This window comes from Diorhabda sublineata, chromosome X (genome assembly GCF_026230105.1).
Source record: "Diorhabda sublineata isolate icDioSubl1.1 chromosome X, icDioSubl1.1, whole genome shotgun sequence".
Taxonomy (NCBI): domain Eukaryota; kingdom Metazoa; phylum Arthropoda; class Insecta; order Coleoptera; family Chrysomelidae; genus Diorhabda; species Diorhabda sublineata.
The window spans coordinates 5,810,665-5,823,966 of NC_079485.1; the positions used below are offsets into that span (position 1 = coordinate 5,810,665).

The 13,302-nt window shown below is 28.8% G+C and overlaps 2 protein-coding genes across 4 annotated transcripts in view; both read right to left on the minus strand.

The window, feature by feature from the left end:
• LOC130451828 (leucine-rich PPR motif-containing protein, mitochondrial) overlaps positions 1–2,158 on the minus strand; it is a 28,229-nt gene extending 26,071 nt beyond the window's left edge. Inside the window, exons 1-3 of one of the 3 annotated variants that reach the window (XM_056791116.1) lie at positions 1,803–2,123; positions 1,640–1,752; positions 210–588 (exon numbers count right to left, since the gene is read on the minus strand). In XM_056791116.1, coding sequence (XP_056647094.1) covers positions 210–588; positions 1,640–1,752; positions 1,803–1,900 — 590 coding nt within the window. In that variant the 5' untranslated portion in view covers positions 1,901–2,123. Of the gene's footprint in view, positions 1–209; positions 589–1,639; positions 1,753–1,802 lie in introns of all 3 variants that reach the window. The other 2 variants (XM_056791117.1, XM_056791118.1) reach the window with 2 other exon arrangements.
• A 2,870-nt stretch (positions 2,159–5,028) lies between these two features.
• Positions 5,029–7,838, minus strand: LOC130451867 (nucleoporin NUP42-like). Its single transcript, XM_056791225.1, has 3 exons — positions 7,260–7,838; positions 6,897–7,207; positions 5,029–6,840 (listed from the first exon to the last, which is right to left on the minus strand). Exons 1-3 carry the CDS (start codon positions 7,531–7,533, stop codon positions 5,944–5,946), a joined length of 1,482 nt encoding a protein of 493 aa, XP_056647203.1. The 5' UTR covers positions 7,534–7,838; the 3' UTR covers positions 5,029–5,943.
• Positions 7,839–13,302: the final 5,464 nt, after the last annotated feature.

Sequence of the window (13,302 nt, forward strand, 5' to 3'; positions counted from 1 at the left end):
GTTTAGTATGGAATTCAAACACAGATGTAACTTTACTCCCCAAACCAAATGGAAGAAAGCTCAATTCTGTGGCTACTAAAACCAATACTCAATTAAAATGGGCAACACTGCTTATAGTTTGTATATATCAATATTAGTTTTACAAATACAAACAAGTCAAAATCACAGGAGCCACCCTGTATAAAATTATATGTATGTACTAGACTTACCCATTTAAAGTATGTACTAATACCAAATCATTGAAGACAGACTCATCTATGGCTATTGCCTTATTTTTCATTAGCTCTAAAATATTAAAAGCTTGATTTACATCACCACTTTCACACACATTTTGAAAAAGCAGCTTGAGTGTTTCTTGAGAAGGTTCACATTTCAGATTATCCAAAAATGTTTCACAATTAATTAAAGTTCTATTTTCTGTGCATATTTTAATGTAACTATTGTAAATTCTAAGATCCAATTTATTGTACTTTTCAAGATTTGCATATAAATTCTGACACACTATGTTTCTTTCATTTTGGGATGATTTGAATGTTGATGCACCACATGCAAGTAGCAATAAATGTCCTTCATCACTTGTAATGTTTTCTGAAAAAATAGGACAAACAGTTACTATAGTATACAATTTTCCTACACTAAATATGTTGCATTAAACAGAAAGCCATGGCACTTCAACTTTGTAGACGTTTTGGAACAATTTGATAAACAATGGTCAATTTATGAAGATAAATTTAATTGTCAGTAAGCAAGAAAAATGAAAAATTTTAGGTAATTTTTTTGATATAGTTAATGATGGTGTAACATTGATAATAAATAAAGTGGTCTGTTTTTTGAAACTAAAAAAATATACAACCAATTTTGTTGCTTGTATTCAAAGCATCAATTTATTAAAATAATTAAGACTATTTAGTTTATAATTTGTTTACTGATGTATATTTCTAACAATTGAACTAAGACTGGTTACATACTCTCGTCTTTACGACTACTTTGACTGTATCCAAGGGTGGGAGATGCAATTTCCACTTCTTATATATAACAAGAATTATAATTATAAATATTATATATAATAATAATTTTTCAAAAACTTGCACAGCAGAAAATTTAGTTATATGGCAAGTAATGAGCATTTAATTTTCCGCTTATTGTTTTTTCTATCTGCTCATATTGATCTGCTAACTTTAGTGACATGAAGTATCCAATTACACAAAGTGCAGTTTAGTTGATTGGTAATATCTTTTGGCAAACAATTTTAATATTATTTATACAAAGTAATGCTCTCACAAGAACTGAGATTATTTTTTTCATGCATAAAATTTTTTTTCTGATCTAGCTACATTTATGCTAAATGGTACTATCAATCTTTATAAATGCGGATATTAGAGTGATATCCCAGATATATGATGTAAAGCAAAGTTAATGTGTATTATTGTAACTACTGTCATTCATTCATTGTGTAATACAAACTATTTAAATACTTCAAAACATTTACGAATATCTATAAAATCACATAGTTCCTGCAGGCAAGCTACTGGTATAATTTTAATAGAAGTTGGTTCCAGGAGAATGATTAGTTTAGGCTCTTTTATATTTAGATATTCTACCATTTCTCAAAACTATAGCAGCAATCATAAATACTTACGAAAATTAACAGTTTTGTGTAAATCACTTAATGGTTTGAGATTTAAATGTTTACTTTCTTGAGCTATATTTATTGAATTACGTGTTTCTGCCTCTTTGCTGAAGTTTGGAATCCTAAAACTACTATAACAAATAATCTGTATAAAATATTAACAAAAGCATACCCCAAACTAATATATTTAACATTCCTATTTTTGAAAATTGATGTATACTTTAGATTAACACCACTTAATTTTTTAATACAATTAGATTGGTGAAACATAATTTAATGATAATTTTATTTTAACTAATAAATACTTCAAATAGAAAACGCTACATAACTCTATTTTAGGTTATTCTTTTATACAACTAGAAAGGTTGAAATCTTCTTCTAATTGAAGACTAAATATCACTTATGTCGAAAATTGTATCCAATAACTAATTTGAAAAATATTTCTTCTTTTGTTAATTAATCTCTACTGTTCAGTTAATACATAGAATTCAACAGGATTTATTTTTGAAATGACAAACAGCAATATACAAAAAAAGAAAAGATACATATTGACTATTTATCAATGCTAAAGTCAATGATCCTTTTTATCAGAATAAGAAGTCGTTCATATTATAAATGGTAAAAATATTTTCTATTTAATTTTCGAAAAACTACTATATAATAAATGAAGAAAGAAAAAACTAAGGAAAGAAGAGATTTGGTTGCTTTTTATATAAAGATGAAATTTACTCTAAAAATTATTTTTATTTTCATATTTGACTATGGTCAAAATTGACAATACAATTGAATTATGACCTAAGGCCATTGGATGTCATCTATCAAATTTTAAAATATCCACATTTTAATTCCACCACTCAATCTAATTAGGAATTATTTTTAAAGACCTGGATTTATAATCAATAGTTGAATTCTGAATAACAGTGGTGTTCCTAGTGGTATTACAAAAACATAATTAAGGATATGTACTCTGTATTCAATGTTCTTTGAAGCTACTGGGTAGTTCAGTGGTATCTGTGATTATTTGGATAATGGTAATAATATTGTGTTCTTGCTATATTGTCTATTTAAAGTAACTGCAAATATTGAATAAACCACATACTACAAAAGATCATTTTAATGAATGATAAAAATCTGCATAATCTTTCCATACAAAGGGACTACTCACACATTTATGAATGAAATACCAGCAATAAAATATTATTTATATCTCCATCGTATATTGAATGTGTCTGTTTTTATAATAAAAGCAAATATATTTCACTGAAATTCATAAAAATATAATCGAAAATACAAAAATTTCATGTTTATCCTTCGCCTTGACCTGTGAAATCAGCATTATCCGAATGAAACTTCTGAATATCTTTGCATAGCATGGGCCTTAACAACATATTCACTATCATCTCATCAATTATTATAATTGTTTGACATATTCTTTTTTCAACTGCTGCATTTAATTCAAAATCTAGAGGATTCTCACTAAATCCACAAGCTCCTTGGGTATCTTGAACATCACTCCAATATTTCAAACCGCCAATAATGGGAGCATATAAATCAAATTGTTCTGGTTCTAATACGTAACGAGATAAATAGTTTAAATTTTTTTTTTCTTTTGGAGTCAATTTGCACCAATTTAAAAATAATTCTTTTAGCGCTGGGCCTACAAATAATTACAAATTATTAGTAAAATAGTAGTAAATTGTTAGTTAGTTACTTACATTTGTGTATTACATAAGCAATATTTTGGAATACTTGAAAATAAAGTTCTTTTTTATCTATTTCTTCCTTTCCTTTTGTCTCAGATTCCATTGAAGAAATGTTATGTTCTGACAATTGTAATTTTGACAAATTTACATAATAAATCAAGAGGTATATGAATTTAAATTTTTTTCAAAGGAGGTTCATATATGTAAAATTTTAATCCAATAGGATTATTATCCAGAATTAAGTACAATAATTTTTAAAAATGATAGTAATTGAAAAACAAAGATACTTCTCTGTATAGATCTGTTTAGAACCAAATAATATTGAAATATTAACCTTTTAAGGGGCGAATTTGAAATCATTTTTTCAAATATATATAAATTGATTTTGACTAAGGAGTTGTTATTCCAGGAACGATTATAGAGTATAGATAATTTCATGAAACCACATACACAATGGTATGCAGAATTGTACAACAATTACACCAAAATACATGTATCGGATTATTACAGTACTTTTTTCATCTATAAAAATCTAAGGAAATAAATGTTGGAATAATTTCTGCAAGTGATTGAAAATAAAGAACTGTGTATGTAAATTACACTCTATCTATAGTATAGAGTCTATACCATGCAGCAGCAAATCATTTAGAAGGTTCAGGTGCCTAATATGTTCTACTATTTTAATAATTTCGTTAAATAATGAAACGTTTGATGTTTTTAAAAGAATTTTATTAGCTACCAGTTAACAATAAATTAAAATATATAAAAAATATTTTCAAAGAAAAAAATGTGAATTCATACATGCATACTAGTAATCTAATATTTGGGAAACATTTTTTGAACTAATCCTTTCATGTTAATATCTGCCTTTAATCATTGTTATATGCAATACCTAATCTATACAAGGCAAGAACATAATTTGAATACTTTTTTAGAAATTTCGATTACTTTCCCAACATCTTTTTTTAAAATAAAAAGATATAAATTATTGAAGGCAATATTTTTCAAATTGCAAATTTATTAATTTTATACTTCCTGGCAATTATTCTGCATCAATGGGAATTGAGTGGAGTATTTTCCAAGTTTTTATATACCTGAAAGCATCTTCTATAATATTTGTAGATTTAAATATATCATTCTTTTTTCTTAACTGTACTGCCAAATTTTATTTTAACCATTTTCAGCAAGTTTTTGTCTCTATTCCAATATTTCTCCCATAATTTCGCCATCTGGTTACTGTTATCGATTGTTCAGATCTATACTTTTTGATAAAGTGATATAGGATCAAGAGTTAATTGAGCTTCTTGTGTATACTCAATTACTATGTTTTGTATAGGCTGCAGAAGGGTGAAGAATGGATTTCTTTAGGAAGTTAACAGGGTCTACATTTCCAAGATTAGCAGCATTAATAATAAATTTATAAGAGTCTCTAATAAAACTTTTAAATTTCATAATTAGGTGTGAACATACAACTGCTAACGAACAATTTGGGCTGGAGTTTGCATATTTACAATATTCCAAGTAAAGCAAATAAAAACATACCATTGTTTGTACACATAGTACAAAATTTATTACTATTTTCTTACAGTGCTCAAATAAAAAAATCTGAGAACGACACAATTTCATTTATATATATATATATATATATATATATATATATATATATATATATATATATATATATATTCCATTTTTAATGGTCTGGTTCTCGTCAAATTTTGCAGAACACTATCTCTAACGTTCTTAATTTATCTAAACACCATACACAACACTAACTTGTAATAAATCACTTATTACTTAACTAACTTAAATAATTTATTTAAATTCTTCGATTACTTTCTATTTCGGCCTGTTCACGAACTATTTATTATGAACTAATTAAACTGCGCTTCACAATTCATTATATATCCCAAAAAAAATTCTAAAAACTTCTAGAAAATAAATAAATTCCTAGAAATTATTCAAAAGAAAAAATGTGAATAAACCGCCTGCTATAATAAAAAGTTATAAAAAAAGCAAACATCCGCTGAATTTTAGAATTCTTAGTATTTCAATCGTACATCAAAAGTTGCCGCACTGCCTAATTTTTAATTCCATAATAGCCAGACAAGGCCGGCTTAAGGACCCATTTCGCGAACTTGTTCGTAACCATACATTCCAAACATGAGTGTTTATGTCATGACCATTGTAGATTGCATACGTTTCAATAAGTTTCTCACATTGGTTGATGAATTTGTTCAAGGCATTACTATATCCATTGTAAGGCTTAATATTTTCTAATTTCCATTTAGATAATTTCTGGATTTTTCAAGATATAACTTAGATAGTTGTTTTAGATGATCTCAGGTTGTTAGTATAAATATAGCATATGTCCAAATAAAAAGTTATTTAACTACAACTTAATTTAATAATAATATAAAGATATGTGAAATGTACAAAGAATATAGGTTATTGTAACAATCGTAACAATTCAATTGCTATTATATATAGTCATAATTTAATAAAAATTTAAAGAATGGATCGAACTTTCCCAATACATTCTGATTAGTGATTTCAACGAAATATATAGACATATTGTAAATACAATGGAGCACATGAAAATATTTTAATTCATTTTTTGAAGCAAATATCGTAAGTTGGAGGTTTCACTGGGATTTTTCTAACATCAAGAGCCTCACTTTCAAACCATTTAATCTCTTCTTCAGTCAAATCTTCTAATTTTGAATAAATACTTTGATCAATTTGAGGTAACGAAGCATTATTAAAAACATTATTCTGTTGATGAGTTGTGACAAAAACGGAGTTAGAGTGTGGACCAAATGTGACATTCTTTTGAGGCTGATTATTTAAAAGTTGTGGATTATGTGTAGTATTGAATAAATTAGCATTAGAGTTTGTTGAAGATTGTGGTTGTACATTTGGTGAAGCAAATATGTTTGTTGATAGAGAATTGGGTTGACTCTGCAAGGGAAACAAATTAGTTTGTTTTTCGGTACCAAATGTGGACCCTGTAGATGGCTGTTGACTAGTGAATATAGAGTTGCTTTTATTTTGAACGGCTATATTGCTGTTAGTTTGAGAGAACAGGGTTGATGCCTGTACTTGTTCTGAAGGACCCTGAAAAACATTTGTATTCCCAGGTCTTGCAAATACATTATTTGTTGTATTTTGGGTATTACCAATAAATAAATTATCTGAAGTATTATTCGGAGTTATTTTATTATTTCCTCCAAAAACATGATTTCCTACAAAAACATTTTTTTGTGAATTTGAAAATATGTTTTGATTAGCTTGAGCAAATATTGGTTGCTGACTAACTGGTCCAGATTTAAATGTGAAATTGGAGCTGTTTGGATTTGGAAATGTGTTTCCTGAATAGACACCAGCTTGGGAAGATGCTGGTGTATTATAAATATTCACAAGTACATTCACTAAATCTGATGATGGATTTTGGAGGGATCTGACTTTAAGTAAAGCCTCTTGGGCCATTTGTTGAATTTGCTGCTTCTACAAAGATAGGTTAGATTTAAAAATAAATATATAAATAAAATAAATTGACCTACAAACTGTTCCACAGAACCTCCTGCAATTGCATCATAATACCCATACCTAATTTCTTCAAAACTCTGATCTTCAAATCCAGGGAAAGCAGGTTTTTCTTTAAAAGGCGCATAGCACGAAAATAACCACTGACCACCTTTTTCTGCTTGTGTCATATCAGTTACTACTGATTTTATCAAAGTGTTAATATCTACATTCTTTTGTTCTTGACCAGGTGAAGGATTAATTTTTGGTTGAGTCAAAGTTGTTCCATAAACAGTTGGATTGCGCCAGGTGGTTGATGACCCAGTACTTTGAAAAGAATTATAATTATCTAAAATAAAGAGTTCAGAAAAATCAAATTTAAAGTTTACTTTGCTTATTACCATTCACATCGTGCCCAAATTTACACATTTCTCCAAATTTGCAATTCCCTTGAAGGAAAAATTTACACACAGTCATTTTTAAATATTTTTTACTTATTACAGTGAAATAAAAAACGAATATGAAATTCACTATTATAGTACTTTTCCGATTATTTATTCTCACAGCGGAGTTATTGACATGAAGCAAAAACACTACACATTTATCTATGAAAACGACCCTTGAACAAGTAAGACCACAATCCAAAGTATCCAATTGCCTAACTATGTTCAGCATATATGTAATACTTTTATATGGATAGTTTAAACGGGAAGGAATGTATTACTATTAAGGTGCCGACGATATACTATTTTTTCTCTCGTTCTAGATACATCGAACAGGTTGCGCATGTTTGGGAATGAGGAGAACTGAGCAGGAGTCTCGGAGGAAAGAGAAACCGTTATTATTCTGCCTTTCTTAGTCGAAACAGCTTCCACTTATAGAAACTGTCCATATAGAAGTATTATAATACAAATCAAATATGAAAAACACACAGCGTAATTATGGCGTCACCATTCAGTTAATATCGATCTCTCGATCTCACTTTATCGTATATCCATTTCTTTTAGTCTGAATAGCCAGACCAGAGGCGCATCAAATTCAAATAAAAATTCAAACAGTTGATTGTTAACCGTATACTTGAAACTATGTCAACTAAAATTGGTAGATCGCTTGAAATTGGTTCAAGATTATGACAAAAGCGGATAATCTAATTAACAAATTACAACTCGCAATCTTACCAATGAACACTATTTGAAAGTAATATTTACTACATTTTTGAAAAATATTCTCTAGTTTACGTTAAATTTTGAAATACGGTCTATATTTTTTATCAATTGATTCCTTTTCGCCCATAGAAGTAATAGATAAGATGAGAAAATCATTTTTTTTTCTCTTTTTAGCATATTGTTTTAATAAGATGGTCTTATAAAGCCCTTCACATTTCAAACTCATATCTCAAAAAATAAAAATCAAGGGGACCTAGCTATAATAGAATAAAAAATAACCTTTTCATTATATTAAATTAATTATTACATAGGTATAGGTCTTGAAATATTGTGTAGGTAGTTGAATATACAGTTACGTTTTGCATTTAACAGGTACCGTTTAACCTTCTATTAGTGCCTCTGCCTAATGCCAACCCTATTTCAGATTCGGCTTAACCATGCGCCGTAAGGGCAATGGCGCCTTACCAAAAATTTTTAGAGCTTTATAAGTATATTTGTTTAGTTTAACGCATCAGTATTTGCTGTTAAGCCGTAAATAGTGTTCACAGTATCATAAGATTAGTAATAAAATAGCGACATTTATACCAACAAAAAGATGTTCCAATAATTCTCCACTATCAGTGAATGAAAAACTTATTTTAAATGTACACGACTGAATAAAATACGATTAGCCGTAATTTACTGTACAAGAAACTGTCGACCGATGTTTCCGAATGACTGGAGTTGGAAAGTTCACCGTTTTTAAATTATTGCGGGGGAGAAAGATAGCAGGCCAAGTGGAACCTCCCAAGAAAAATCCAGGCAGACCAATGAAAGTCCTTGACGAAGACACCAAAAGTGTAATTCGATGAAAAGTTCACTCTTTTTATTTAAAAACAGAAATACCCACCCTAGATAAGACTTTAATAGAGCTTGGTATTCCGTTGATAACTAAGAAACTTTTATGGACCACTTTGAGAAATATGGATTTTGCCTGGGAAAAGCATAACCATAAAGCACTTTTACAGGAAAGCGATGACATTGTTTGCTGGCGACGAAAATACTTAAGAAGTATAAAGCAGTATAGAACATCTTTTATCTTGATGAGACGTGGATTAATGAAGGTTATACAGTACCAAAAATGTGGCAAGACAAAAATATAACCAGTGTTCGCCAAGCTTTCGTGGAAGGCCTGTCAACGGGTATTAAGGTGCCTTCAGGTAAAGGGAAAAGACTAATAATTGTCCAGGTATGACGTGCCTGTATTTTTCTTATTTGATTTATACTTTACATATAATATATGATGTTCAGTTCAGTAGCACCAGTGTAAACTAGATAATGTGGTTGCCTTGGAAAGGTGGAAAGAATCTATATATGTGTCGAGGGACACATTTTCTGTCTAATTTTTTTATTTAAATATTAAAATTGTAAATAACGTGAAAAATAAAAAATCTTCCATCCTATCATAACTGGGCATGGGTCTTTGGTCGTTGATGCTAAAATGTAGAAGTAGAAATGAGATTATGAGACAGGGATATTAGTGGTCTATCCAGGTAGCCTTCAAAACCAGGAGAATTGGACCAGAACAAGCTAAGCCACATCCACTGTGAAATTTACAAAAACCTTCGCAGGATCTGAAATTAGAAACTTCTCTAATTTACAAACCTCACTCAATACAGTTTTGGAAAAGAAAAAAACTAGAAAAAGAATAATAAATTTGGGTTATACAGAAATTTAACTTTTTTATCCTATCAGAAGCTTCAATTTTACTTTTTTACATAACTGGAAACATTATTAAAACGTTATTTGGAAATATATGATCCAACTGCTGTCCTAATTAATAACCGTACTTTTAATTTTTTTGAAAATGATGGAACTTGGAAATATATGGTTTTTCATATTCAATCATTTTGAGCCCTTATTACTAAGCTTTGAATGTTTTCTGGTAGATTATAGATAATTTCATGCGATATGTAACAAAATGTGTGTCTTGCTCTGAAAATTCTATTCTGATAATATATATCTTCGTCTCAACTTTGTAGCAGGATGGTGCAGGTGGTACAATAAAACAAAAATAAACCAAAACACCAAATTTATTATACAAACAACAGAACACTTTTGAGAAAGTGAGTAAGTGTAAAAATTAAAACTGAAAATAGAAACTTTAGATTGTTTGTAAATTTCATATTATCATCTTTTAATAAGTAAGAAAATATGTGTGATAAAGATAAGAAGTAATTAATAATTATATGAAAAAACTAGTAGTAGAAGTATCTTCTGCTGCACTAATTTACCTTAACTAAGAAATTATTATAATTTTTGATATTCAAGATTAACTGTAGATTGTCGCCGAAATTATAAACAAACAAAAGACTGGGTAACTAATATACAAACAATGCGCAAAAATAGAGGAAATACACAAGAAATACGAAAAAAGAGATACTGATAGAAGATTTCATTGAGAGAAAAGTGAGTGATATATATTGGATATTGTTTCAGTTTACCCTAGCTTTGATATTTTGTTGTCTTCTGCTTTTTTTGTTTTACAGAATTCACAATCAATACTCAACGGCACCAAGAAGTTTGCTGTCCACTTTTACCAGATACTATTTGTATAAAAATATCAATTATTATTATTACTTACATACTTATAAAATCAGGGCCATTTCTTCCCCATTTAGCTTACTTTATTCAAAAAATATATGGTGATAATCATTTTATACTTTCATTTTTGCTGCTATCGTTCCCATTCCAATTTCTAGAAATCATGCTCACTGATCTGAGAAAAGCTTTTTGTGAATTTGTTGCTTACACCTGTTAATAATAGTTTTCTGTATAAACAATACCACCTGACATTAACGTAATGGCGGATCTACGTTACATCATGGTGTAATAGAGTCTCTATTACACCATGCGTTACATGTCCAAATTCAAAAAAGAAGAAACTTATTCTTTGTACCATAATCCACAGAATCAAAATAAATATGATTCATAATGAATTAGACACATGTTTTTGTTAAGCCAATCATATTTATTTTGATTAACGGACATTTTTGCATGTTTAGTTTCACGGCTGTTTAATGCAAATATTTTACAACTGGCTGCACATGCTCATTGATCTATTTTAATTTGAAAAACCGTTTCCCTAGAAACGGCGATGTTTAAGAAACAATATTTCATTAGAAAAAATTTGAGTGAAGTTTATTGAATTATTTGAAAGAGAAAAAAATTCTGCAAAAATGTTCAGACACATTAGCTCTTTCTCCAAAATTAATCAGTGGAAATATCTCAGCATTAAAGTGAATATACCATCAATGGATGCAACAGGAAAAGAAAAAATATCAAAGAAACATGATGCAACATCTATAAGGTATAATGTATGTAGAGAGCAGGGTTTTCCAAAAAAGTTTGCATTTGACAATGAAACACTCAAGACTGAAACTGTTGCCACTGATAGAGAAACTGAAGAAGATAAAAAACATCAACAGGCCATGAAGAATGGTTTGCCTAAATTTTCAATTGGCAAAAAGGGACAGAGTCCGTTTACCCCTTCATCAACGAGAATAAGTGTGGTATTACCTTTAAACATGTCTAAACTGACTAATCCATTCCCAGAACCAGTGAAATTTTTCCCCTCAGCCACTGTTTCTGATCAAGAGAAAGCAAACCAGATGCAAAAGAACTTTTCAGTTTCCGGAAGTATCAAAAAGGCCCCTAAACGAAATTAGACAATTTAGAATGAAATATTTAAACCAAATTATATGTAAATCATTCATATTTGTACTTTTTTGAATAAAAACTATTTATATATTACGAATTTATATTGTATTATTAACTTTGTATTTAAATCAATTTATGTTAATATTATTAGTTATATTGAAGATAAAATATGAGTCATTCACTCAATGGTTATGTTTGCATATTTCTGAAAGATGAATTACTTAAGTGTTATGTACTGTTTATGTTCTAAAATCTAAACTATTTATACAACTATCCACTTTTTTATTCTATTCTTTCAAAAGCGAAAATAAAATATACTAATGGAATTACATTGAACAGGTAAAAAATATTGGTATTAGAGGTTAAAAATGCACCTTTATATTATGATGGCGTGTGTATAAGGTATAAAGAATAGGATAGTACAACAGTGACAATGTTAAAACCATTTAAGGCAATTTTGCACGCCATCTAGTTACTTTTACGCTCGTTCTTCATAAAAATGACTCGTAGCTTAGTGCCATCTTAAATAAACAGCACTATTTTCAACAAATCAATTTTTTTGGAAGGATCCCAACTAAATGTGAAGTTTTCTTTATATTCGAAATTCGAACCGACAGTACATTGTTGCCGATTTTACTTTTTATTACGAAAGTGACGCAAATTACCTATTCGATCGGAATCTTTACAATAGATAGATAGGGCGTATTTTGAAATATCATGTTTCTAATGTTATGTATTTATTCATCTTGAACCGAAAATGAACTTAATCTCAGTACTAATTATTTGTCACCAATTTCAATATATAAAAAAAATTGGTATATTGCACAAAGTTATATAAGATATATATACTTTCCTTTGGTAACTGAAATAATATGAATTTGCGATTTCAGAACCTCGGTTATGAATTTATTTTTGAAACATTCATATTTTGATGATATTTTGAAGAGGCGAAAAAATAAGTCCTGACTATTTTGTATGTTTTTTTTAACTTTCAGTTGATTTATGTGATTTATCCATTTTCCCCTTTCTTCCCGGGAAAAACATTTTTGATTTTGTTCCGCTTTCGTACCTACTGTGTTATTATATTTGATAAAATCAAAAACAACTTGTAAAAAGTTCTAACTATACTAATATTTTAAACGTAACGAGATGAAATATACTAAATGTATCATAATACAATATCATACTAATAATTCAATTAATTATTTGTTGCTTATAATTCTAAAGATACCTAGACGATAATTTTTTAGCATAAAAGTTCTAACAGGTCAAAGGTCGGTTGGGCAATAAACATCTTATGGCATTACCTAATGCTTGGACTTTTAGTTAAATTGTAAACAGACGGATTTCAATATAAATAGAATGGGATGAGTTAAAATTTTGTATTTTCAATACAATGTCAAATTATGAAGTACATTATGAATAAATTGAAATAAATGAATGTAAATCAAAAAAATGTTAGATTTTGGCATAAACGTCAGGAATAACGGATTTTTGCTCTGAGGTAATTGCATCCTTCATATTAGATAACTAAATAAAACACTCAAAGTTTTAGTAAATGAATTTATTAGAAACTATC